Source organism: Passer montanus, unplaced genomic scaffold (genome assembly GCF_014805655.1).
Source record: "Passer montanus isolate IOZ18808 unplaced genomic scaffold, ASM1480565v1 scaffold13, whole genome shotgun sequence".
Taxonomy (NCBI): Eukaryota; Metazoa; Chordata; class Aves; order Passeriformes; family Passeridae; genus Passer; species Passer montanus.
This window is the reverse complement of record NW_024359832.1, coordinates 6720907-6747391: the sequence shown is the minus strand read 5'-3', so window position 1 is coordinate 6747391 and position 26485 is coordinate 6720907. Positions and strand designations below refer to the sequence as shown.

Sequence of the window (26485 nt, the reverse complement as noted above, 5' to 3'; positions counted from 1 at the left end):
GTGTATGGTGAGCACTTCTATTGATTCCCGTTTCTCATGGTGTCATTATTGTATGCAGGCTTAGAGGAAATTAACAATTTCCTTTGAAGATTGTCTTTTTATTTCTTTATTATTTTATTCCAAAAAAAGTAAGTGAATTCTACCAGCATCCTTAAGAGTATTGCCCTTTAAATATTTCTTAATATGCACTAAGGAAAATTGGGATCAAAGCTACTATATTTAGAAATTCTACACAGTATAGCATGTGCATCAAAACGTAGAATTGCATCAAAACCAGCAATCAAATAAAAATTATTTTCCTTTAACGGTCAATACAAGTTGAAAGTTATTGAATGTGTGTATCTTCTCTGTGTGCTGACATTTGCCTGTAGCTCTTTCATAATTGCAGATCTTAGCCCATTGAAGTCTTTCCATTTACCTGTAAAGAAAAAAGAGTAACGTTTCCCAGTTTCTTTTAATGAATATAATAGTCTTTTCATTGTATTGATACTTTTCATAACCAGCTGTATTTCTGAGTGCAGCTGTCAGTTTTCCTATTTTCTTTGTAGAAATGGTGATTGCCATTAAAGTGTCAAATATTTGACCTTTTCTTAATTCTCATGGTGTTCATTGTTCTTTGAAATGCTGTAGATACCATAAGTGTGGGTATCCACATCTAGATCCAGAGTGCAAGGTTGTAAAGGTTTAAATTGTTCTGCCAGCTGAAAATGTTGTGGTCTTTTTTATATGTGTATTTTAGCATAGACTTTGTGGTGGCAAGCAAATAAATGTTGCATAAGGAAATGGGTTGTATTTGGAGCCATTCTACTTCTCTCTGACTCCTTGAGAGGAGAAGATTGACAGTGGCAAGACTTAGAAAAGCAGAAGTGAACAGCTGTGAACATTTCCATTCTTAGTCATTCGGTTGTGCGAGTGCCTTCGAACAAACAAGGAAAGAATAGCTGCATATGAGCTGTGTGAGTCAAAGCAGAGTGACAGTCTGGGCAGAAATTAAAGGGGGAAAAACCTTCCTGTTTTGTTAGTTTTGAAGAGATGAGATGATGTGTGTGTTTAATTCAAAATCTTTACCACCATGTTAAGCAATGATAAAGACATGGGGCACTGTTCAATATTCCTGAATAATTGCTTCAGGAATGCTCCTTCTGCAGTAGCTGTTTGAAATAGAACACACAGATGTGTGTCGTTGGCTGGTGAATCTGTGAATGGATTTTGTTGCACTAACTTTAAAGAACTGTCTTGCATGTATAGCTCAGGGAGCCATTTCATAGCCATTCTGGTTGGGTGAAGCAGTGCTGTTGCTATGGCCTTCTCTTTGAGATTTGGTAGGAAGAGATTTGGTTGTTTTGACCATTCATTTTAAAGTTGGTGAGTTGAGTAATTTTTCTGCTAGATACAGTTTGTGTCAAAGACTACTGAGCCTCCAGAGAAGCTATATAAAACTGTAAAGTTAAGTGATACTACAGCAGGTATTAAGAAAACAAAGTATAGCAGCTTGTGCTTCTTACATTGATTACTTATGTAAAACAATGTTATATACCCTCTCCTAAAAATAAATGATTTTTTAATTTGCCTGAGATTTATTTAATGTTCACTTTCTTTTGTAATGTTTTCAGTCTTAGAATTGCTCTGCATGCTTGACAAAATTATATATTTTGTGGTAGGCCATCTGAAGCCAAAAGAAAAAATGCATAAGGTTATGATATGGTTAAAAATGAGAAGTGAAAACAAGCCTGTCTAAAGTGCCTGTCTCTCTTTCCACCTATTTACTTTAAGAACTGGTAATCATCCCATTGTATGGCCTTAGGTGGTGGTGTGTTTGTGCAGCTAAGGGCGTGTGTTTTCTTTGTTAAACATGCTTTAGAGATTATTCTTCAAATTATGTGGGTGTTCTATTTGATTTTATCTGCTATTTGAGTCATGCCACATTTCAGCTGTAGGTTATGTTTTTGTAATTTCTCAAACTTGCCTTTTCCTTTCAGTTCTCTGGGGTAAAGTTGTAATTAGCAAGATGTGCTTTTGTTGTGTGGTACAATGTTTTTACCACGTTATAGAAAAAATTATTCTAGGCTTTAGCCTGTATGATTCTTATTCTAAATCAGCTTTTAAGTCTGTTTGAAACTCTGATTTGGGAAACCTTGCTTGGTATTGCTACCTCTTACCTATATATCTATCTGTCTAGATATACATGGATACATGGGTTAGTGTGTATATATAGATGTGTGTACCTATATGTGTGCAAACTGTCCCTTCATTCCTGTGTTCATGACATCCAAGTAGTTAACAGCAGCTTCTCTTTTTCAAAGATTACTGTGAATTGGGAGATCTCCCACCCAGATCCCCATTGGAGCCGGTGTGTGAAGATGGCCCCTTTGGGCCGGTGAAAGAAGAAAGGAAGCGGACACCCCATGAGCTTCGAGAGCTCTGGAAGAAAGCCATTATTCAGCAGATACTGCTCCTCAGAATGGAGAAAGAAAACCAGAAGTTACAAGGTTGGTGAAGTTTTGAGTACTACACCCTACTGCAATACAAATTCACCTTTCAGTTTTCTCTGTGGCCTTGGTAGTGGACTGCACCAAGCCTTAATGAAACATTCTAGGAACCCACAGGTCAATCAGATTAGCAATGTTTCCCTCAGCACTCATTAGTGTAGGTCACAATGCATGATCATTTTTTCATTACTTCACCTTATTATTTGTTTACTTGATATGAAAGGACACTTTTTTTACCATGGCTGGTGTCTAGAAGCTCTCACAAGTAATTCAGCACGATCCAGTACAATGAACTCAGTTCTTTTCTGCATTCACATCCACAGGTCCTTGTCTAAGTATTGGTCATTGCCAACAATGTGTTTAGCCAGTCTTGAGGCTCAAAGGAAGTTCTTAAAGAGGTTCATGTGGACATGAAACTATGGGTTCCTGCAGTAGCACCCACATTGTGCAGGCAAGGTTTCTGCAGGGTGGTAATGGTTTAGATTAGTCCAAAGGGGCTTGAGAAACTGTAATTTTCAGTTGTTCTTAGCCACAATTTTTCTGTGAATGACTTGGCTGCGACAAATCCATTTTGGTGGCAATTTTTACACATGAAGAACAGGTGTATGCAGAATCACAAGTGATTGCCTTTGAGAGCTGCTCCTTTGAAGATATGAATGATGAGGACAGAAATTTTTATCTGGGTGATTTTAGGTGTTAAGGAAGGGAGTAGGCACCTAAACCCTCAAAAGGGGAGGTACCTGGCATGAAAACAGCAATATTTCTTTTTCTTGTCTTTACTCGAGGAAGGATTGATTTCCAAGTGTGTAGAGAGAGGGCCCAACTGTATGAAAAGTTCAGTACACCAAGCATGAAATCCCTCTCTAAACTCAGGCTAAGACACATGGCTGGAAAGACAGAGCACCTCTTGGGTATTGGATATGGCCTGCCAAAGCACTTGGCCCACCTGTAGGCTGTTTGCTCCCAGCAGTGTAGCTCTCCTGTTTCAGCCCTGTTTGAAGAACACTTGACACCCGAGTTTCCTAAGAATGCCACAGGTAACAAGCGTGTTCCAGCAATGTACTAGCTAATCCAGTAAAATAAAATATCACAATGGATACCAGATACACAGTGTCCTTGGCCAGAGGCTGGGGCCATCTGGACAAGAGAAATGATTTATACAACCTCTTCAAGCTTAGAACAGTGCTGTTGTAAATGAACTTCTGTAACTTTTTTATGGCATTTGGAATTAAATGTTCTCTGGTTTTTGTATATACACTTCTGATTTTTTTTTACATTTCTCTTGTATTCAAATTGTCTAAATCCACAGCCTGCAGTCAGTTTTTTGGCAAGCGCAGGTCGTTAATATCCATACACATTTTAGCAAGTTTAACTAGATGCTCCAATTTTGTCTGCCCAAAAGAAAAAATTGCAAAACCATCACACATACATTAAGATATGCACATCTAAAAAGCTAGTTAGTGAATGAATGAGGTGGGTGTTGGCAGAACTGAGGGCCAAGCTGTGCTGTATGCCCTGTGGGGTGAGGAAGTTGTCCTAGGTAGCTGCTGCATGAAGAGACAATACTTGAAAACAACACATAACTGTGCTGCAGTGAGCACAGCATCTTTACTAGTAGTGCATATGTGTGATATTGGGTAGTGTCAGTATCTAAATAAGCTTGTTGATAAAGGCATATTCTCACCTGAGTCCTCACAAGTCGCATTTTTGCACATAGCATAAGAAGACTGAATAAAGCAGAAAAGTCTGAAAAGTTGCCAAGCACCAGAAAACATTCGTTTGCAGAAGATGAAACATTAAATGATTTCTCCAAGTTTGTTTTCCTGCAACCTGAAATTTAAATGCCCCTTTTTAAGTTATGTTATACAATACCATCTGTGTTTTAAGGTTTTTAATATTCTGATTTATAAATGTGTTGGTTTTGACCTGACAAAAATATGAATAAGTTGACAAATAGTTTAGATAGTCTGGATTACTTTCAGCGTGAACATACAGCTATAAGAAAAGTATGAGTGCATGTATTTCATGTATCTGTAGTTAATCACTGAATTAAAAATTAAATATTCTGAGGTCCAAATCTTGCAAACACTTGGATAACCTCACAACTCACATGAATAACCTCATTGAATAAAGTCATTCACATGTGAAAGCAACTACAAGATGAGGAGGTACACTTTCCAGATATAAACAGTTCTTTTCTTTTTAATTTTTTAAAAATCTAAATGCTTGTGTAATCAGTGGGAGTACAGGATAAGATAACCCTATGTCACTCTTAGAATTCAATAATCTAAAAAACCTGAATTGTAGATACAGATCTCAGAACAAGTTGAATTTAGTGTGTTGATAGTGTCATTATGCAATGTAAATGTCAGGCAATCTTTAACTGTTTATTAAATTTATATAAAGGAGTATTTGTATTTGAAAATACAAATAATGGAGAATTAAATTATCAAAAGATAATATAATAACGTTTTAACATAGATTGTCTCAAGACTGAAATGGATAGGAGTGATTCTATGAGTTCATACTGTGAAATCCTCAAAAGTAGCAGCAGGCTTATGATATATGGCAGAATGTTCTCAAAATAAGAGTATCTTGTTATCATTACAGTAATGCATCATCACAACAAAGAAGCACTGTAAACACATCAGGGCAAATTAATAAAAAAAACCTGGTCACTTCATGATACACTGTTTCATAAACATAATTTCAAATCATGTTATTTGTAAGATAATTACCTTTTAATTTTTGTTTAATACTATAGAGCCTTTCCAGACTTGTATGTATTTTGAACTTTTGCTCTGCTTCGTTTTTTGCAAGTAGAGACCTGCTCTTGTCCTGGAACTAGGTGCATTGAGTACTCAGCCACATTTCAGCCTAATTAAAAATTTGAAACCTATTTTGTTAATTTCTCTATAAATTTCCCACTGTTTGTCTCTCCTTAGTGCTGTCTTTGTAGCTTGGTTTCCTTATAGCATTTTCTTTCATCATTCCATCCTTTTGGTAATAGACAACTGACATATATCTCATAGGAACTACACCTCTTTTTCTCCTCTTCTATTTTTTCAGTCTTGTTACTTGCACAGGTCCATCCACTGTCACAAAACGTGCTTAATTATTTAGTTTACATGTTTAACATTAATAAATTCTGTTTTCCAGGAACATTATAGTACTTAAATGCCCCCATAGAAAAAAAACTTAAAAGCTATACCAAGACACCCTTTGAAATTCTCACTCTACTTCTAAACTTTGGAATTACACTCAGCTACAGAATAATTTTCATTTCTGCCGTGTTTCTTTGATGCTTTCCCAGCTATTGTTTTTACTTAGTTACTACTATTACAGGGCTGTATGCATAACAAATAGATGATTAAACTGGGTTTGTGTTTTCATTTGCTGAAAATCTTCTGCACAGAAGAGCTGGGAAAATGAAAATTTCTATTATGAAAATCATATGTTTATTTCATTAGTCATCATGTCTCATGTTTCTTCATATTAGGAGTTGATTAGGAGTAGGGAATTCAATTTAACTGGCCAAACACAATTAATATCTTTAGAAAACCAAACAAACCAATCCAACCCCAGAATCATGAAATTTTAGGTACGAAATGTTTTATATGAATAGCATGAGAAAGTTGTAAATTAAATTAATCCATTTTACAAATAGTAAACAATATTAACTGCTACATTCATTATGCCACTTTTTAGCATCTGAAAACAATTTGCAGAACAGGCGCCTGAAGCTTGACTATGAGGAAATCACACCATGCTTAAAAGATGTAACTTTGATTTGGGAAAAAATGTTGAGTACACCTGGAAGGTCAAAGATTAAATTTGATGTGGAAAAAATACACTCTGCTGTTGGACAAGGTAAGCAGTTTGTTTTTTGAGTTGTTGAAATGCATGTAAATTGTATCTGAAAAGGATAACCATATTCTGCCTAGTGCTGTTCCTCAGGCTGCTGACAAAACAGGTCACAGCTTTTGCTACCATCATGGTTATGCAAATGCAAGTACCAGTCCCTTTCAGTGGTAGCTGCAGTTGTTATCACTGGAGCTACAGCATACCTTTTTGAATAACATCTGCCCTTACCAGGAGAGTTGTATGCTACCTCAACGCATTACAGTTTTTGCAATCTGATTTTATAAATTAACAGTTACAATTAAAAAAACCACCTGGATAATGCTAGTAAATGATGGTGTGAATAACTGAAGAAGCCCTCTGCACTGTTTTCTGGAAATTCTCTGTTCCAGGCTGTGTGCTATGTCTGTGCCCAAGCAGTAGACATGGGTATCTCTGCAGAACTGCCTTTTCTCTGAGTTCAAGAGCTTTCTCTGAGTTCAGGAACGTTGTCCCTGCAAACACCACTTAGAGTCTTCCTCACAACTGCAGGGCTGACCAACCACCCCTGTCTCCACTGCAGCAAAAATAATACAACCAAAGGATGTTTTTTAAATGTTCTAAGAAATTGGGCTATTACTCAATGTTGCATTTGCCATGGTTGGACCCAAAGGCCTTAGGCTGAGTGCTATATGGACTAATGGTGAAGATGACTACTCTAAGGAGCTTGTTATAGTTCTTTACAAAGCTTTCCAACATGTAAAGGAAGTATCAAGACTTAACCACTGTCAGAAGTTTAGTATTTTAAATATTGCACTTGACTATGTGCAATTATACAAACAAATTAAACCAAATTGCCCGTTTAAAATAACTGGGTAAACCAATATTTTTAACAATATCAAATCTTAATGTGTTTTGTTATCTTTCCATGTAACTTGTATGCTTGAGTAAGTCTTGATTTCTCCTATTGTTATTGTCCTCCATATGTCACATATATACCAAAAGAAAAAAACAGTCCTAAGAACTTCTAGTGTAAGTTACTTCAAACTGTAGTATCTGGTTCCAGTGCATTATGGAATAGACAGAACACTTCCCCAGGTGAAAGTGCATTGATTTCTTGTGTAGCTGATTTAATAGTGAGTGATAGTCTTGTGCTAAATTAATTTTACTCTCAGAGCTTCGCATACGGTTTAAAAATAAAGGCTGTCATTACTTATATGAAATAGTTAAGTAACATCTGCCATTTTTAAAGAGAAATAAATGCAAACTTTAAAACATTGGTATGTGCACCAGTCATTAAGCAAGCCAATAGCAAAACTAGAAATCCAATATTTGCTATCTGATTATCTGCCTTAGAAATCCAATATGAGATCACGTCTCATTTGTACCTATTTATATTTTTGGTATGTGTGCACCCCACCTTCCTGAAACATACTCATAACATCAGAGTCCATGCTATATTAGTGAAAAGTGTGAATTGGTTCTATTGCAGCACTTTGTTGTGTATTTTGCACAGAAAAATTTGAGATAAGCATATTCAGAGACAAGTATTGCAATTCTTGTTGCTTCTTCTAGTGCTTCTCAGACTGGATGTAAGCATTAACCTTCGGCAGTTCATAGTATTTCTTTCTGCTTTAAATCACTTCTGTTAAGGGGCTGATGTGTTTTATTGGCTGAGAAAGTGAAAGCACTGTAGTTTCATCTACTTCTATGGTCCACTGGAGGTTGCCAATAGGGATCTGCCTGACTGTATAGCAAATAGGCATCTTCATTTCCTCAATCCTGTTAACTGGAGCAGAACCCTCAGTAGGAGTACAAATTACTGGTTTAATTACTTTCTCTGCTCAGGAGTACCACGTCACCACCGTGGGGAGATCTGGAAGTTTCTAGCTGAGCAATACCATCTTAAACATCAGTTTCCAAGTAAACAACAACCAAAGGACACACCTTATAAAGAACTACTAAAGCAACTAACTTCCCAACAGCATGCAATTCTTATTGATCTAGGTAAGTACAGTAGTGGTCTGAAATTTAAAAAAAGGGTTTGTGATCTCTGTAAGATGCTTAAAGGTAACACACAAAATGCCGTTCACTATTTAATAATAGGTTGTTGGTAAGAACTGCTTTTAATCTGGTGTGAGGAATCAGGAGCTGATGTTTTTCCAAGAGGATCACAACTCTGGTGTGTGGGATACTCCCACATTGAACTTGGTATTCATTCTTCCCTAATGAAGGCAAAAAATCAATGTCTTCCAGAGCATAACAGTGACACTTTGGTCCTGAGGGTCTGTGTGGGTCAGTTTAAGAAATCCATTATCACTGCATTTGATTAAATGAATTTGCAATGAAAAACTCCCATCAAAGGAAGTTATGCACTGCAAGTAACCAAATGTCATGATAAAATTTTATGGGAAAAGTTGTACTTGGACTGATCTGAATGATTAATGCCCATTGCATTATTTTCTTTTACATCTTTTCTGTAAAGCAATAGTACAAAATTGCCCCATCTTAATTCTGCTCTTTATAACTACTCAAAGAGTATTTAAGCATTTTTCACTGCAAGTGGATCTACCCCCTTTCTTGCCTGATGAGGAAGGATTACCTTTACCCAGAGCTGTCTGGTAGCCCCCATTTATTATTTTATTAAAAACTCAGTGTGCTGACTGTCTTCAGTGGGTATTAAACTATGAGAAAATCTGTCAAGTTTAAATGGTGACCTAAGCTTTAGATAATAAAGAGGCTATTTTCTCCTTTTGTGCAACACTTGGTAAAGTAAGTCAAAAAACCAAAGCGGTGCATAGAAAATACATAGGAATGTGAAAGAACAGGTGTGTTTCTGCAGAAAGGGGCGTGACCGGAGGTGGGAGAGGGTGGTGGTGGCTGTCGCCTTCACTTTCCCCTACTTGGCAGACCTGCCTGGTTTTGATTTGGCACTGGGAAAGTAACAGTCCAAGGAGCTTTAATGCCAGATGGGAATAGGCTGTGTGTAAACTGCCTCCCTTCAGACTTTGCACATCCAGGCATTCCCCTGGACTGAGCAGTGCCAGACAACAATCTTTGGTGTTTGAGAGAAATACTTACACGCAGCCAGAGATCATTTACTAGCAAATGCCTATTGTCCAGCATACCTGGTGTTGATAGCCCTGCCAGTGAAGGGTGGGACACTCAAGTGGTTCAGTGAGAGGTGAACACTTTTGTGCTGGGTAAATTAATTGAACACCTTAGCAGAGGGATCATGCTGGGTCGACTCCTGGGCAGTACAGAGCACAGTCAGTCTGAGCTTGCTTGTCTCAAATAGCAGACTGGGGCTTACTGGCTCAGCAAGCTGCTCATATTTTCTACCTGGTTCTGCACACAAATACTTCTCATCTTAGCCACGTGCTCTTCTTGTAGAAACAAATGACTGCCTGTGTTGGCAAATTGGTAACTTCATGGTGGTTTTCATGCAAGGTGTTGTTTCTGCCAGGGTGCTATTTGCCAGCCCACTAGCTGAAACAGGGATTGGGCCCTGTCATAACCATAAGGTGAATTAGGAAGCTGAAGACTTCCTGGTAATTCACATTGAAATAGTGCTGTGCTGCACAGTAAGAGACAGCGTAACTGGACAGGCAGCTAGAAGGGATTTGCATGTTCTGACTTGTGTGTCTTCAGGCTATCAGAAGCATTTTCTCTTAAGTCTTTAAGAATCCTCTGAGAGTATGCACTTACACCTTGAAAGAAAAAAGGTATTTTCTCACTATATAGTGGTTATAATACTTGACAACCTTTCCCAAATTAGGCTAAATGGGTCTTGTTAACACAGTGAGCCAAAGCTGTAATAGTATTGCCCACATTTAGTTGAATTGATGCATCCTCAGATGTAAATAGTGCTTTCTGAGGCCAAGAATGTGCATATGGATGCAGAGCTAAGGTATAGCAGCTCTTTTGCTGGCCCAATTTATATGTCACAGTGCTATCAGTGTAGGAAGCTATTCATGACTAGGTGTTTGCTGAACTCTGTAGAAAATTAGGTTTTGTTTTATTACATTTTAAAAAATAAAGTAATAGGTACTTCCTTTCGCATTCTGAGGCTCTAGCGGTATCACAGTTCATTTAGTTTCTTTTGGGCAGGGCCAGAGATGTTTGCTCCAAAATAAAGGCTAAAATTCTTAGTTAAGCCAACATCAGAGCTCTCAGAAGCACATCAGCTTGTGAGTTTAGCAGTTCTTCCCCTCCTCCATTTACTGGATTTTAGAACTTCGTACCATTTTTATTCTTGCTGAGCTTGTAACTCTTTTTCATGACTTCGCCAAAAATGAGCTTTGCTGCCTGAGTGAAGCAGCACAGGTCTGCCTTTAGACTCTGCTGTAGTAACTTGTCCTTCAAGCAAAGGAATGCAAGCTCCTTCTCATTTGAAAGCTAGGAATACTTATTCTGTAACATTCAACTCTGATGCTCTGGCCAGGGAGACCTACTCAGAACTGAATACCTTGTCCCATGTGACAGGCTAGAGCACCTACCAGATGGCAGAAGGACTCTGCCCCGGGCTTTGTCTTGAAACAGGAGTTCTGATATTATCTGGTAGTGCAGCAGCATTCCAGGAGCTAAAGGGTGGGGTGGTATTTAACAAGTGGGCAACCAGAAAACAAGCTCCACTTAATACTAGAACAAAAGAGGTATTCAGATTTCTCCTCTGTCGAGGTATTTCACAGAGGAAGTTTGATAGGAGGAGGGTTTTTCCTAAAAGTGAAAAAATCTGCCTTTGGAATTTTTTTAAAAAATCTGTAAAGGTCAAGTCTTTAATGTCATTGTTCACAGAATCACAGAGTGGTTGAGATTGGAAAGGAGCTCTTGAGATCATCTATTCCAAATCCACCTTGCTCAAAGCAAGGTCTGCCCAAGCTGCCTAGGATCATGTTTGCTCAGACTTTGTCCATAGAGGGAGACTTCACAACCTCTTTGGGCAGCTTGTGCCAGTGTCTATCCACCCTTACAATTAAAAAAAAAAAGTGGAATTTCCTGTTTTTCAGTGTGTGCCCGTTGCCTCTTGTTTTGTCAGTGAGCACTGCTGGGAAGAACCTGGTTCCTTCTTCTTCATTCCCTTCCACTGATTATTTGTGCCCACTGGTAACATCCTCCTGAGTCTTTCCTTCTCTGGGCTGAACAGTCCCAGTTCTCTCAATCTCTGTTTTTAGAAGAGATGCTCCAGTCCCTCTGTTATCCTAGTGGCCCTTTGCTGGACTGTCTCCAGTATGGCTGTATATACTTTGTAGTGGGAACAGAGAACTGGGCACAGCACTCTAGATGTGGCCTCACCAGTGCTGAGTACAGGGGAAGAATCAGCTGCCTCCAGCTGCTGGCAGCACTTTTAGTGCATCCCAGGATACCATCAGCCTTCTTTGCTGGCTCAACTTTGACCTGGTGACCACCAGAACCCTCAGGTCCTTTTCTGCAAAGCTGCTTTCCAGATGGGTGGCAAATACTGGTGCGCGGGTTTGTTCCCTGCAGGTGCAGGAATTTTGCACTTAACTTTGTTGAACTTTATGAAGCTCCTGGCAGCTCATTTGGCCAGCCTGTTGAGGTCCTTCTGCATGGTAACAGGTCTATTTGTCACTCCTCCCAGTTGTGTATTACCTTCAAGCTTGCTGAGGGTGTGTTCTGCCCCATTGCCCAGGTCATTAGTGGCCCTCCCTTATATAAGGGATCAACTGGAACAAAGGCTCCAGGCACCCTGTCATCAAGGGCAACTGAAAAGGGTTGGTTAGCATCAGCCTTACCAGCCAGAAGCAGTACCCTCAGACTTCCAGGAGTCCCCTGCTGATCCTGGACATAGTCTCTGGATGCTCAAAGCTCAAGGAATCAAAGCCCAGAACTGGCTGCACAAAATGCTGTGTCTGTTGGCTGCCTCGATTAGCTGTGCTCTCACATAGTATGCTTATAGCATATATCATAGCTTATATACAGGTGCTCAATTCTTGGTATTGTAAGGGCTGCAGGGGAAAAAAAAGGCATATGGAGACTGCGAGGGACCAAGGCAAGGCGAGTTGTGACAAGAGACACATTTACATGAAAAAGACAAAAAGAAAAATTAAAGGGAAGGGGCCTCAACCCACTTAGATGTTCTAAGTCTATACCTCAATCCTAATAGTTAGAACAACTTATAACAGTCCTTATAATAGTTTATTATCTTTTGATAAAATGTTCAGGAGTCAGTCTTAAGAATCAGGTATTCAGCTGTTCCAAACAACAGGTTTTCCCCACCCCCTGACAGTTTCTAAATTAACTTTGCAATAACTGTAACAAAACAGTGGTAGAGTATACAAGTCAATTGTTCTGTATTGTTAACTTTCTTAATTCTGGTCTTCCTGTGGTTTGACTCAAAATCTACTTCTCAAAAGAATCTACATTTTTGAAAGACTGATTAATTTGACAATATGATACAGTTTTGGGGGTTTTATTGTTCATTTTTTAGTTTAAGTCAGTAACTTCAGCTCTTTTCACAGGGCGCACGTTTCCAACTCATCCGTACTTCTCAGCACAGCTGGGAGCTGGGCAGCTGTCACTCTACAACATTTTGAAGGCCTATTCACTCCTGGACCAGGAAGTAGGATATTGCCAGGGCCTTAGTTTTGTAGCAGGAGTTTTACTACTTCATATGAGTGAAGAAGATGCTTTTAAAATGCTGAAGTTTCTTATGTTTGACATGGGCCTGAGAAAACAATATCGTCCTGACATGACAATTTTGCAGGTATGATTTCATTTTTTTAAAGTAAAAGATGCTAATGTTGTATAATAATAATTCAGTACAGTAAAGTACAGCTACCATTGTCTACCATTGAACTTAGATTGAATTCTTAAAAATAGGGAAGGATAATCCAGTAAAATAATACATCATCCTAAATGCATGATTTTCAAATCAAAATACTTCTGGGGAAACTATGGAAACCACAAATAAGACTTCTGTTGTGTTCAAATGAGGTGTGCAAATGAGCCTGTTGTAGGCTCACAGGTGACCCATCTTGTGTGTTTTAGGTGGCTTCCAGGTATTTCTTGTTTCCACACAATTTCATCCAAACATCAATTGACAAATACCTTTCCCTGTTTCTGATAAGTATGAAGCATGAACTTTGCTATTATGAATGTTAAAACATGTTGATCTTTAGTCTCTTGTTCTTATTCCATGCAGATCCAGATGTACCAATTGTCTCGACTTCTTCATGACTACCATCGAGATCTCTACAACCACCTAGAGGCACATGAGATTGGCCCCAGCCTCTATGCTGCTCCTTGGTTTCTCACCATGTTTGCCTCCCAGTTTCCCCTTGGATTTGTATCCAGAGTGTTTGGTAATTCTTCATAAAACTTCTCTCTGTTCTTTCTGAAGTCTTACATGTGGAATCTTGGTATTAGGAGCAAGCAGCATTACTATCCAAGCAGTTTCAGACACTCAGGAGAAATACCTTGCTTACTGTGAACAGAACAGAGGTCATCCTATGGAGTGTGCAGTATATCAGTAAAAGTGGAAAAGAGAGGAGGAAAGTAAACTACAGTCCCTAATGTCTTTTCATCCTCATTGTTACCTTTTCCCACCTTGTCACCACTTTTAGAGAGGATGTAAAATATGATGCTGTGAAAGCAGCCATTGTATTATGACAATGACACTTCAACACCAACAATTAGTTATTTTCAAGCTGAAAAGAAATGTAACAAAGACATCATCTGAGAAGTACATCCATTTACTCCATTATCATCATTTCCAACAGTGTCAGCAGAAAATTAGCTTGTGCATTATGTTTTAAAACACACACAGAGATGGCCCTTGCAGTGTAATTGTGGATTTACTCTGCAGAAATACAAGGCATTTAAGCTAGTGTTTCTTGTCTTGGTTACTGACAGTTTTAGTTCCAAAAATGTTTGGAATCATCTGAGGTTTAGTTTCTAAAGTCACTTCTGTTGCCTGTTTTTAATATCTACATAATCTTTCTTTTTTAATTAAATTCCAGTTAAGAATTTACCTTGATGCTCTCTTCTGGATATATATTTCATAGATTGTTTGGTGTCTGAGAAGATGCTTTGTTTCCTTTTCACTTGTTTGTTTTTCCACTTCATTGTATGGTGGTGGATTGGAGCTTTCTCCCCAGTTCTTCTCTTCTAGTGAAAAACCAGTTTCATTTTCTGTAGTCATTTAAGAGAAGCAATGAAGAAATTGTTCATTAGCAGATTAATATTGACACTTTCTTGACTTAAAAACAATAAGTTTTGCCTACCACAAATAGGAATATAGAGCTCAGGAAGAACCAACAAGAATCCTGTCTAGTTTCTGTTTAAGGGCATGCTAAAAGTAATGCTAGAAAAATTCACAGTGAAAAGAATGGTGTATAGAGTAAAACTATATGTCCCATGACTATCATCCAAACTCCAGGGAAAACAGCATGGTTTTTTCCTGGAAGAGTGCAGAGCAGATTAATGTGCATCAAGAAGTATGTAACTGACAGTAATAATCTGTAGGAATCAAATTAAGTGCTTTATGCAAGTGCCATATAACGAGTTTACAATCAACTCATCTTTTTGTTAATCTTTCATAGTATTGTACATGGTAAGAAGTGTTTGGGGCAATTGACTGCAGTGAGGTTATAAAAGTGCCTTCTGTATCCAGTATATCTGGATTTCTGCCTTAATACACAGATTAGTATTTTCTCTGTCATTGAAGGACTGTAGGGCTTCAGAAAACCAAGACTTTGCATTACAATAGAAGGCACTGATACATGATCTTCACACATCTGATCTTAGGTCAAGAAGAGAAGAGCATGTGTGGCAGAAACTGTTGCCTCTTCAAAACCTCTGATGTTTTTAGAGAGAAAGTTCAATGTGACCAACACCTGCAGCTTTGTATTTAGTATTTTCATTAAATTCAGTATTTCCTTTGTATTTAATAACTTCCTGTTGCAATATGACATGAAATTAATGACACTCACATGCTGAGATGTTCAAGGCAAAAAAGGTGCATTTATTTCTGGACTTTGATATTTATAGAATTCTAAAAGTGACCATGGTTTGGAGGATGAAACTGCTGCCTCTCCAACCACACTGGTCAAACCAACAATCTATCAATTTTCTCTTTCTCCAGAAAGGAATGCAAAACAATCATTATTTACACGAAAAGTGTGTGAGAAACTCTATTACAAAAATGTAAACATCAGAAGACTTAGAAGAACTTTAGAAGAACAGAATGACAACTTCCTTAAAACAGTATTTACTGGAGCTATTTCGGTTAGGAACATTGGACATACTCTTACATTGGAAAGTAAAGTCTTCTCCTCACCCATACTAAAGACACTGAAACACAACTTTAAACAAAAAAAAGTTAGAGCTGTCACTCTGCCAGTGGCTGTCAGTAGCAACATGGAAAGTTAAAATCCAATCATTTTTGACCGATGTCTTCGTACACTTTTGCAGAACATACATATATAGATTTTCATTGCTCGCTTATTAGAACCCTTGGAAGGCAAGAATGTTGATGCTGAAGTAACTGATTTATAGGTTACTAACAGTCTGAGATTGCACTGCCATTTTCTAACATGGTATCTCTGAACCCCTAGTATTTGAAACTAGACCATATTTAACTCATATATAATTATATAATTGTTACAGACCATTTCTTTGGATTTCCATAGAACGTGCTTTTTGCAGGCATCTTAACAGGCAATATGTAAAAGAAATGTGTTAGATTGTTTTACAAATCAAACAGCAAAACTCCTTTTAAGTTTTCGTTTATCTGTCCAAATTTTCAACACTTCTCCTGAGCAGGAGCTGATAAAGTATAGTGTTACGAAAGATGCGTTCTTTAGTACCCCTGCTTACTTATTAATAGAGGAGATTTGATAGAATAGTGTTTATTTTGTTTCAAGATTGTAGATGAAACAATTTTTTTTTAATCCTCTAGGCTGCCAGTCATGCTGACATTAATTTGGGGACCTTCACTGTGTTGTTGTTGGCTGGGAGCCCACTTAATATGAAGCATGAGGAGTGTATAACAAACAGGTCTTTGTTAAGTACTTGCTGTTCTAAATGAGAGAGGGATTTCAGCTGTGTATTACCAGCTCAGTCATACAGACATTCATTAACAGCTTTCAGGTCACCTTGAGTTTATCTGCATGTCGTTATGGGACAGGTGCTGAATCATAAAAACACATTCTTTTTACCTCTGCTTTTTTTCACTTTGTGTTTCTAGCTGTTCTTCAGGATTTCCTGTCCTAATACAGAGCTTTCCCTCTGAATAATTTTCCCATACTTTTGAGTTTCAATAGAGAATTGAGGCAGATGCGTGCTCTGTTACCACTTTTTAATAATTTCTGCCACTGAAGTGCACATTCAGCTCAACCCAGAGCTAAAAAATGTTACACCCCTTTTAGGACAAATGGCAAGAAAGTGTGAGATTTGTGGTTAGTTTTTAATTGTGCTTTTCTTTCTTGGAGAGAGAGAGTGAAATGAGTTATGGCTTCAACATTGCAAGCTAGAGAGTGCAAGAGGGGAATTTCATTATGATACAAATTTGGAAATAGAGTTTGGTTTTACTAAGAAAGGCTGTTAGCCAGTGCTTTCATAGGTTCTTCACTACATCAGAGATAACTGTAGTTTTGCTAGTAGTTGTTTCCCTTACAGCATGGTGGGTTTTTTCTATCTCTGCTTTACTCTTCTTTTTTTTTCTTCCTTTTTTTTTAGTATCAAGACATTTTTTTTTTTCTTTTTAATTTTTGGGTTTTGGTATCACTGTGCTACTTCTTATGTGCTTGTGGCTGCATTCACAGCTTCGAGTGCAAAGCAGGGAAAGAACAAGAGAGAAGCCCTTTCAAAGTAAATGTATATTTAGGAAATATTATAAAAACCCCTCACTATCTTCTGTTCCTTTATCACCTCCATCAGTATTATTTCATTTGTTAGGTGCTTCAGTCTGTAGCAGGCTGAGCCCTTCAGTGAAACCAAGAGCATATTCTGATGGTAGTTAGCAGGAAAGTCGAGTGCAGGGCAATGCTGTTTGTACAGACTGGGTTTCTTGTCTGATGCCTTTATTGCAGACTTCTGTTTCTTTACTCTATAAATACATAGGCACTTTGTAAAAGAAAATAAAGGAAAGGACATTTCATTGAAAGGTCACTGTATGTTGTGGTTTCAGTGTGCTTGGTATGCCAGGTGCTGTCATTGCAGGGCCACCTGCAATACTTACACTTCAGCTGTATGACTAAGATTTCAGGGTATTTATTAATATCATTATTAGCATATTAACAGAAATGGTTGAGACACATACTAAAACTAAACACATGCACCTGAAACTTGAGGCTGCTGGAAAGTGTGCATTTAGCCTCATGTGCTAAATGTTGTATTGTGGTTTTGTGGCTTTTTCCACCACATGAGAGAAAAACCAAATTTCAGATCTTCACTTGTGTCTTCAGGTGCAGGTTTTTTCTCTGTTGTATTATGATTTTAAAAGAGCATTTGGATTAGATTCCTATTAAAATTTATATTCTTACAAACATGAAAACAGCCCACTAAACTATTACATGCACAAAAAGTGGCAATGTTGATAAACTTGACTACCTAGTTTATTGTAGACTTAGCTTAAACTTGAATTGCTTTTTTTGGTTTTTTTTGTGAAAACTCACTAAACAAATTAGTAAGTGATTGTGTTAATCAACTGTGCTATTCACAGTAATAATCTTGATCCTATAAAACTTCTGAAGCTGTAGCCAAAAGCACAGGTCCAGTCCAGTGTATCTAACCTCCAGGTGACTTCTATCAGAAGTTGTTGTCCTTTGACAATTTACTGTTTTGATATTCTTGTCAAAAGATGTGCTTGCTTGATATAACCTGTCTTTTCCTTGTTTTCACAGATATGCTCTTTCTTCAAGGATCAGAGGCTATATTTAAAGTGGCTTTAAGCCTTTTAGGAAGCCATAAGCCCTTGATTCTGCAGCATGAGAATCTAGAAACTATTGTTGATTTTATTAAAAGCACTCTCCCCAACTTGGGTTTGGTACAGATGGAAAAGACCATTAGTCAGGTATGAAATAAACTGAACATATTAGAGGTTTGCAAAGGAATGCTTTTGGTAAGTTCTTGACAGAAAAGGCAGAACAGCTACTACTTCAAGTTGAGAACTCCCTTGTAGCTTGGAAGATGTTGAAAACTTCTGGAAGCAGATGACTTGTAAACTAGAACGACTTAGTAGCTTTGCATAGTATTGTAACCATTCGTTATTGTAACTATTAAGCCTTTAGTGAAAATTAATTTTTTTTTCACCAAAGAAGCTTGCCTTCCAAGTCTGATGTCAGAAGCAAAAATTGATTTACAAGAGCCTCACAAATGTTAATCTTGTTTAATGAAATTAGAAGCCTTCCCACATCCACTCGTTCTCTGCTGGCTTTCATGGTGCTGGCCCAGTATGTAACAACTGCACCTTTGTAATTCTGTCAGGAGAGTACATGGGGCAGTGCAGGCTGTTGCAGTGAGTAGTGACTCTAGACGGCAAAACTTGGAATCCTTGATACAACTCTTCTAAACAGCAGACCAGGAAAAGGATGCAATATTGCTAAATTAGCAGAATACTCCAGATTATACCTATGGATTATAAAAAGAACAGAAATTATTTCAATTAGGGCTTGCCTGTTTGAAAACCCTAAGTGTTTTCTACACTTGACATCTAAACTGCAGCAGGCAAATAGAAGATGGGCTTTAGCCAGTTTTTCTGACAGCCTTTTGTGGTGCAGAACATAGGGGCTGTACTGTGCAGAACTGCAGATGCTGACAAGGCCCCCAAGGGCTGCCGGAGATCAAAGCCTGTGGGTTGATAAGGAAAGCAACAGCACAGTGCTCTGCAGAGGGCTGGTGAGGGCCTCCCTCTGAGCCCTGGCAGCAAAGCTTCTGGGGGACACAGCTCACATTAGGGCCAGAAAAAAGGCTCCTAGTGCTTGCTGTCAAAGGAAGGAGATGAGAGCTAGAAAGTCTGTGCAAGAGGAAGGAAAGCAAGGAATTTCCAAGGGGTGAAGGTGGTTGTGTGTTACCTGCCGGGCTGAGAGACTTGCAGTGCTTAGGTGACCTGCAGAAAACCATGTGCTCTGAGCTGAAGGAGGGAAGGATGCTCTCTTTGGGCAGCCCTGACTGCTCTAAATTGGAAGTGGGTAGGTAGAAGTGAGGAGAAGAAGGAAGAGCAGTTCCCTGCTTTGATCAGGGCTGACTCTGAAGAGAGCAGCTGTTTGACCAGCCCACAGTCCATACACAGCTCCTGGGTTAATCCCCATGCTCCACATCCTTCTGCAGCATGGCCTTTGGTTCCGTGCTTTAACATGCCTTCACTTAGCTAGGTTTCAAATCAAAGTTTATTGCCTCATGTTTCCCTTCTTTCAGATTTGATACTCTGGTTATGACAGCAGGGATTTCCCTCCCTCCTCATGAGCACACAGGCTAGAGACGGCAGAGGTCATGAGAGGAAGTAACATTCTGCCCTGCTGAATTGCACTGATTGTTTTATTGAAATTTCAACAGGCTGTCTTCTCCAGAGATACTCAGATTCACAGAAAATGAAAATTCCCTATGTGTAATCAAACCTGAATTAAAATTCTATTTCAGCCTTCTGTGCATTTGCTCAGTACATACATTTCTGCTGCTATTTAACTATGAAGTAACTTTTTATTTTACGTATGACAGAAACATTTAATAAACTGATATTTTCTTTAACCAACAGTTAAAGTTTTTTAGACAGAGCAGATGAATAAAATAGGCAAATGTTCCTGTTACATTTAACAGCTATTTAAGATGGGATTTGACATTTGACTAGTTTTCAAAATGAATAAAGTACAAGAGGTTTAAAAATAAAGAATTACCCTGGAACTTCCCTTCTTGGGCTATTTTTCAAATACATTTTTAAATCAACTTTCATTTCTTCTATGTTCTGTGATTGGCACACTTGTCCTTTTCATTTACTACCTCTTCACTGCTTGTAGTGGAAATTGGAGTCATAATTATGAATAATTTGAAGGCAGATGCTTGCCAAAACCTATAAAAAGGAAAAGAAAATAGTAGTTTTTTTCCCTTGGGTAACTCTGCATGTCAATGTATTTATCTGCTTTTAAAATAAAAGTTTTTCTTAATGTTCATGGATAAGACTGAACATTCGTTTCAGTGATTTGTAGTTAACAATAATAGAGATCTATTTTGATGTTATATAGTGTTTTTGTTAGGTGTGTTAGTGTAAGGAGAGAAAATTTCATTTTCTTTCCGTCTGTAAAAATACTATAGAGTCATAAATAAAGATAGCAAAGTCTACTGTTTTTCATTTAAGGCTTTTATTTTACTTAGCCTTACACTTGTACATGTGGCAGGCGAGTTTGGACCACTCTTTCTCTGAACTGACAACTAATTCTGGGTATGACTAGAAGGGTTTATGCCAAAACTGAGATGTATTAAATTTGAAAAGGGAAATACTCTGCAAGTCCACACCCTTGAAGCCTTCATTGTAAGTAGTTTTGCTGAAGTCAGGCAGCAAATCGGTATCAAAGTTTTTAAGTAGATCCAATGCCAATATATTGCACTCCACTGTCTCAGGCTTGCCATTTCCACAATAGGAAATGTGAATGCCAAAAAATAAGTCCTTTATTGTATGCATTGATTAAATATCTGAGTCTCGATCTAGATCAATAGATTTTAAAGCCTTGAAAGAGCAATGTTTTTGATCTGCACAGCACCAAATAATATTTTTATATACAACAGGTATTTGAAATGGATATTGCCAAACAGTTGCAAGCTTATGAAGTTGAATATCATGTGCTTCAGGACGAGCTTATAGATTCATCTTTAAATGACAATCAGAGACTGGATAAATTAGAAAAGGCAAACAGCAGCTTGCGCAAACAGAACTTTGATCTTCTGGAAGAACTGCAGGTACAATTTATATCTCATATACGATTAACATTCTAATTTTCTAATTTATGCACCTTTTCAGTAGAGGCTGTCCTATACCACATCACAGGAGGGATTGGTGTTTGGACTAGTGAATTTAGAATGTAGCCACTTAAAAGTTTTATTTATTAATCAAATTTTACATGCAGAAGAAATTCTGAGGAGTGATGGTTAGAGCATATACTTGTAGTTAGTGTAAAGTTGATTCAACACACTTCCTCTTCTCTTGTAATTCAAACGATATCTGTAGAAGATAACTAAAAATAAAGTGCTTTTTCAATTTCTTTTTTATATTTTCTATCACTTTATCCCTGCTTTATTACAGCAGGGATACTATTCTGTCAAAAATTGGTAGACTAATTACAAAGTCACAATTTAGGGATACATTAGAGAAAGGATACATTGTCTATAAAGACATGCTTTCATTACAATCTTTTTAGCTGTTATCCAGATTGTTTAAATATTATGTGAAATAATTTCTAATATATATAGTCTGCAGCTTTTTGAGAGGCAGTGCACCTGTTCTTTGCTTATCTGAGCAAGAAGTCAGTTTTCTGGCTGCTTTATAACTGGATGTTTGCTGTAAAACTTTTGACTGTGCATTTAGTTTGATGGAGAAAGGGACTTCAAGGGTAAGAAGCAGACATTTCAAACCAATTGAATATTGTTAGACATAAACTTTGTAAGATAATTGGTGAAGGAAGTTTTGATTTCTCAGACATTGGTTCTTTTTCCTGAGTAAAAGCTAGTCAATCATGCAGATTTAGATTGCCTAACAAAAATTTGCTTCAGCTGTACATTCTGATCCTGTGAGATCTGATCCTGTTTTAGGTTCTAGGGTGAGCCTTAAGAAGTCACAAGGAGAGGCACTCTGCTGCAAGATATAATCATAAAACTTTGGGCAACATGGACAAGGAAATTGTTGAATATAGTAAGGGGAAGATGGATTTCTGGGATGATAGTTAAGATGTGATATCCTGTAAATACCTGTATCAAGGATCTTCAGCTTGGGAAGCATGGGCTGGACAGTGGACTGTGTGGTGGATTGAAAACTGGCTGAATGACAGGTCTCAAAGGCTTGTGATCAGTGGCACAGAGTCCAGTTGGAGGCCTGTGACTAGCAGTGTTGCACAGGGTTCAGTACTGGGCCCAGTATTATTTATCTTCTCCATCAATGACTTGGATGAAGGTGCAGGTGCCTCCTCAGTGAGTTCACTGATATCACAAAGTTGGGAGGAGCAGCCAATACCCCAGAGTGCTGTGCAGCCCTTCAGAAGGGCCTCGGCAGAGAGAGATGGGCACAGAAAAACCTTCTGAAATTTAACAAGGGCAAGTGCAGGGTCCTGCACCTGGGGAGGAATAACCCCAGGCTCCAGCACAGGCTGGGGGACAACCTGCTGGGGAGCAGCTCTGTGGAGAAGGACTGAGGGGTCCTGGTGGACAGCCAGCTGTCCATTAACCTTGTGGCCAAGAAGGCCAATGGTGTCCTGGGTGTTTAGGAAGAACATTGCCAGCAGGTGGAGGCAGGTGATCCTGCCCCTCTGCTCAGCCCTGTTGAGGCATATCAGGAATGCTGTGTCCAGTTCTGGGCTCCTCAGTTCAAGAGAGACATGGAGCTCCTGGAGCAGGTCATCAGTATATGAAGAGAAAGTGTGAAGTGGATGGAGGCAGGCTCCACTCGGAGGTGCGGAGCAATAGGAAAAGAGGGAATGGGCAGAAACTGATGGATAGGAAGTTCCACCTGAACATGAGAACTTTACAATGTGCTTGGCTGAGCACTGGCACAGGTGGCCCAGAGAGGTTGTGGAGTCTCCCTCACTGGAGATATTCAAAAGCAGTCAGGACACAGTCCTGAATGACATGCTCTAGGGAGCCATGGTTGAGCAGGGAGGTTGCAACTAGACGACCTCCAGCGATCCCTTCCAACCCTATCCACTCTGTGATTCTGTGATCTTCCACCCACTCCTGTCCCTATAGACTTGACAGCCTTAAGCACTTTATTACGTAGCTCGTCTCCACTTGAGTGATGGCAAGTCAGCAGCTAGAATCACAGCAGGGAAGTTAACTATCTAACTCTGTAGTGTTGGAGCAATCCCTTTGTCTTGGAGGTGGGCTGCATCAGACTTTGTTTCATAGGGTGGAAGGTGACCCGTTGCTGATATGAGGAAAATGCATCACCAGATAATGTCAATGGTCAATATCATTTGTCAATACTTTGTCCCCAAAGGCTGAAGTTTTTAACCCATCATAATTACATGATGGCTATTGGGCTCATCAGAAAGGGAAATACTTTCCTGAAAGCAAAGACCACCCTGTACTCATCCTGTCTCCAAATATTACCAAGTGCAGAAACTTCCAAACAGATATCTGACATTGTCAAAGTACCTACAGGTGTCACAGGAGGACTTTGAACCATCTAATACTTTGTTTCACCGTGAAGTAGAATGCCAGTATGTGCAGCCTTTTGAGGGAGAATTTTTAAATTTTTTCACAATGTGTTTTCCATTTGCATATTGCTCTAAATCCTCTTCTCCTTTGCCTTCAAACCTGGTATTCATTGGACTCAATGTTGAGATGAAATGAGGATGCAGCTAATATGTTGAGTTATCTTTGTTTTGCAAAGCAACAACTGTGGCTGGCCAAAAATATCTCCCAACTGACCCATACAGAAGCTTATCTTAACCTGCAGTTCCTTGGTATAAAATTTGCAGATTTGGTAACTTTCTAAGTTCATTACTTTGCATTATATTCTGAGTTTAATTTTTCATAATTTCTTTAGTATTTTATATATATTCATATATCTCAAAAATAGTTTAAATATGGTTTCAGTCATTAATGAATTTACCTTTTTTTGCCCTTCCCATGCTTTCTCCCCTCCTATCTTTTTACTGTGATAGGTGGCTAATGGAAAAATCCAAAACCTTGAAGCTACAGTAGAGCTTTTATTGACCAATGAAGGCAAACTGAAGCAGTCCATTCTCGCTCTTGAGCAGGAGCGAGCAGCTCTGCTGAAAGCTGTGGAAGAGATGCAAAAAAAGATGAGTGATACAGATGGGAAGCCTCTTCTTACTAGACAAGAACTGGATGCTGACTGACCTGCACAGTTGTAAGGGAGCAGAGAAGCTGAGCAAGAAACAAAGGGAAGAACTGAGTCATTTTGCCATGATCCATGGGGATTTGACGTTGTCGTGTTTGTTGTACACACCTTACTGTGGCAAAGCAAGATATGGGCATGGTGGTTTCCATATCAGAGAAGCTGGTTTCCTGGGGAAAGACTCTTCTCTTCTTAGTATGTAGAAATACTGTGAAGGGTAAGATGCCACATAAGAAATAGCAAACAGGGGAAACTTACTAGTGTGTGCAGTCATGCACAATACACTGTAAATATGGTATGGATTCTTCAATAAGTGCTTCTAAACCTAAGTGCTTTGGGTTTGTCACAGTTTTGTTTGTGTCTGGATCACCACCAAGTTAAATAGCACATCCTTTAGAAGGTCTTTTGAAGAAATATGTCAGTGTAAAACCTTTGAATGCATGACTGCCCCATTGCAGCTGTGCAGTGGTAACATTTACAGGTGATTTGTGATTGGACTTGAAATTTTTGTTGGTGTAATTCCCCTACAGCTTGGCTGGGTTCTGTTAATTATGTTGTTTACACCTCAGAAAACTGCTTCCTGATGCTTGAAGGTGTCAATCTATTGAACTCCAGGCAGCTGGACATTATCATATGTAACTATGCATAACTGGGGGTTGCCTTCCTTTTTTTTAAGTATGTTGGTTTAGTATATTTCTTCTTTAACTACAATTAATTTAGTGTATTGTTAGTTAGTATTATCTGATAAACATACTGTATATAGTAACTCCATTATTCTTAACAAAATATACTGACATTAATTTGGTGAAGCCTGTGACTCTTGCAGCGTCATTCAAGGATTTCTATTCAGACTCCTCAAATTTCATCTTATTTATTTCTGACCTGCTGTGTGATGTAAGACATCTTTTATTGCTGGGAAAGTAATGTCCACTGTCATTTTTTCCCCTTTATTTACTACTCTGTGCTCACCCATCCTCTGAGAAATCTAAAGACTTTTTCTGAAGAAGTGGAATCATTTCAAGAGCTTCATGGTGTGCCAGATATGGTTAAACTGTTTCATAAAGGGTATAGAAGTTCTAATTAGAACACCATTATTTTGCAATGCATCTTTCAAATAAGATTAAATATCTAAAAAAGTAAGTCTCACTTTTCTTAATGCAAAAGTAGTTTGAAGCCAGTTAAAGCAACATTGTGCAATAATACCCATGGATATGCTTTTGTTGGGGTTTACTTCAGAATTAGGAATATTGCCATTGGTTTTTTCAGTTGCTAAGCACTGAGTTTATAGACACTGGTGTTTTGCTATAGTGGAGATTCACCCAGGATGTGATTTTTATGTTTGGTTTTTGCAAGTCCACCTTATATTCACTTAGTATTGAAATTCCACATACATCAGTTATTAATAATCCATTTACCTCTTCAGCTTGTTTTTTTTTAATTTGGAAATCCACAGTGAAGCTTACGCTTCATGTTTAAAATCTTGTCATAATGGACCTCATACTGTTAGATCACTCAGTAATGTTGCATTTTTACAGCATAGTGCCAGAGTTCATACACTGACTTTTTAACAAAAGCAATAAAAATAATCTATGCCTACATCTATGTTGTTACATTTTTTGGTATTCAAAAACAAAACCACAGTTGGTGGGGTGCCAGTTCAGAAGCATGTGAGATGAGACTTGCCCTGGAAGTACAGTGCTGTCTACAATTGTTGATAATTTCCATTCAGCTCCCTGGTACAATGAAACAGTTGCTTCTATATAGTTAGAAAAGCCTAAAGTTACTTGTTACCTATTTACCAGTCATGCTTTCTGGGAACAGTGACTCTAGTTCTCATCTAAGTGCACTTCGTAATGCATTTACACAAATTCTCAGTAAAAGGCTTTGGACTAGAAGTTGAAGGGAAGTAATACCACTTACCAAGTTTCCAACTTTGTAAAAGCTCGGGGCTTTTCCTTCCAAAAGTGTGAGAAAGAAGTAATAGAGCCCAGAGCTAGTCCCAGATACTTGATACTCCAGCTATGCTGTAGCTAAGCATCCTTAAAAATGTGTAAAATTAGGTCTTCTATTTTCTGAGTACCAGAAGTTGTCATCATATACTGTCTTCTATATGAACAGTAATTTCTGATTC

At 38.4% G+C, this 26485-nt stretch overlaps 1 protein-coding gene across 10 annotated transcripts in view; it reads left to right on the top strand.

Annotated features, from left to right (window-relative positions):
* Positions 1-25952, top strand: part of TBC1D1 (TBC1 domain family member 1) — a 102123-nt gene extending 76171 nt beyond the window's left edge. For 6 of the 10 annotated variants that reach the window (XM_039698813.1, XM_039698810.1, XM_039698814.1 and 3 more), the window contains 8 exons: positions 2304-2489; positions 6198-6359; positions 8178-8336; positions 12812-13056; positions 13495-13654; positions 18197-18366; positions 21072-21242; positions 24158-24355. In XM_039698813.1, the coding sequence (XP_039554747.1) occupies positions 2304-2489; positions 6198-6359; positions 8178-8336; positions 12812-13056; positions 13495-13654; positions 18197-18366; positions 21072-21242; positions 24158-24355 (1451 nt within the window). Of the gene's footprint in view, positions 1-2303; positions 2490-6197; positions 6360-8177; positions 8337-12811; positions 13057-13494; positions 13655-18196; positions 18367-21071; positions 21243-24157 lie in introns of all 10 variants that reach the window. The other 4 variants (XM_039698815.1, XM_039698816.1, XM_039698809.1 and 1 more) reach the window with 1 other exon arrangement.
* Positions 25953-26485: the final 533 nt, after the last annotated feature.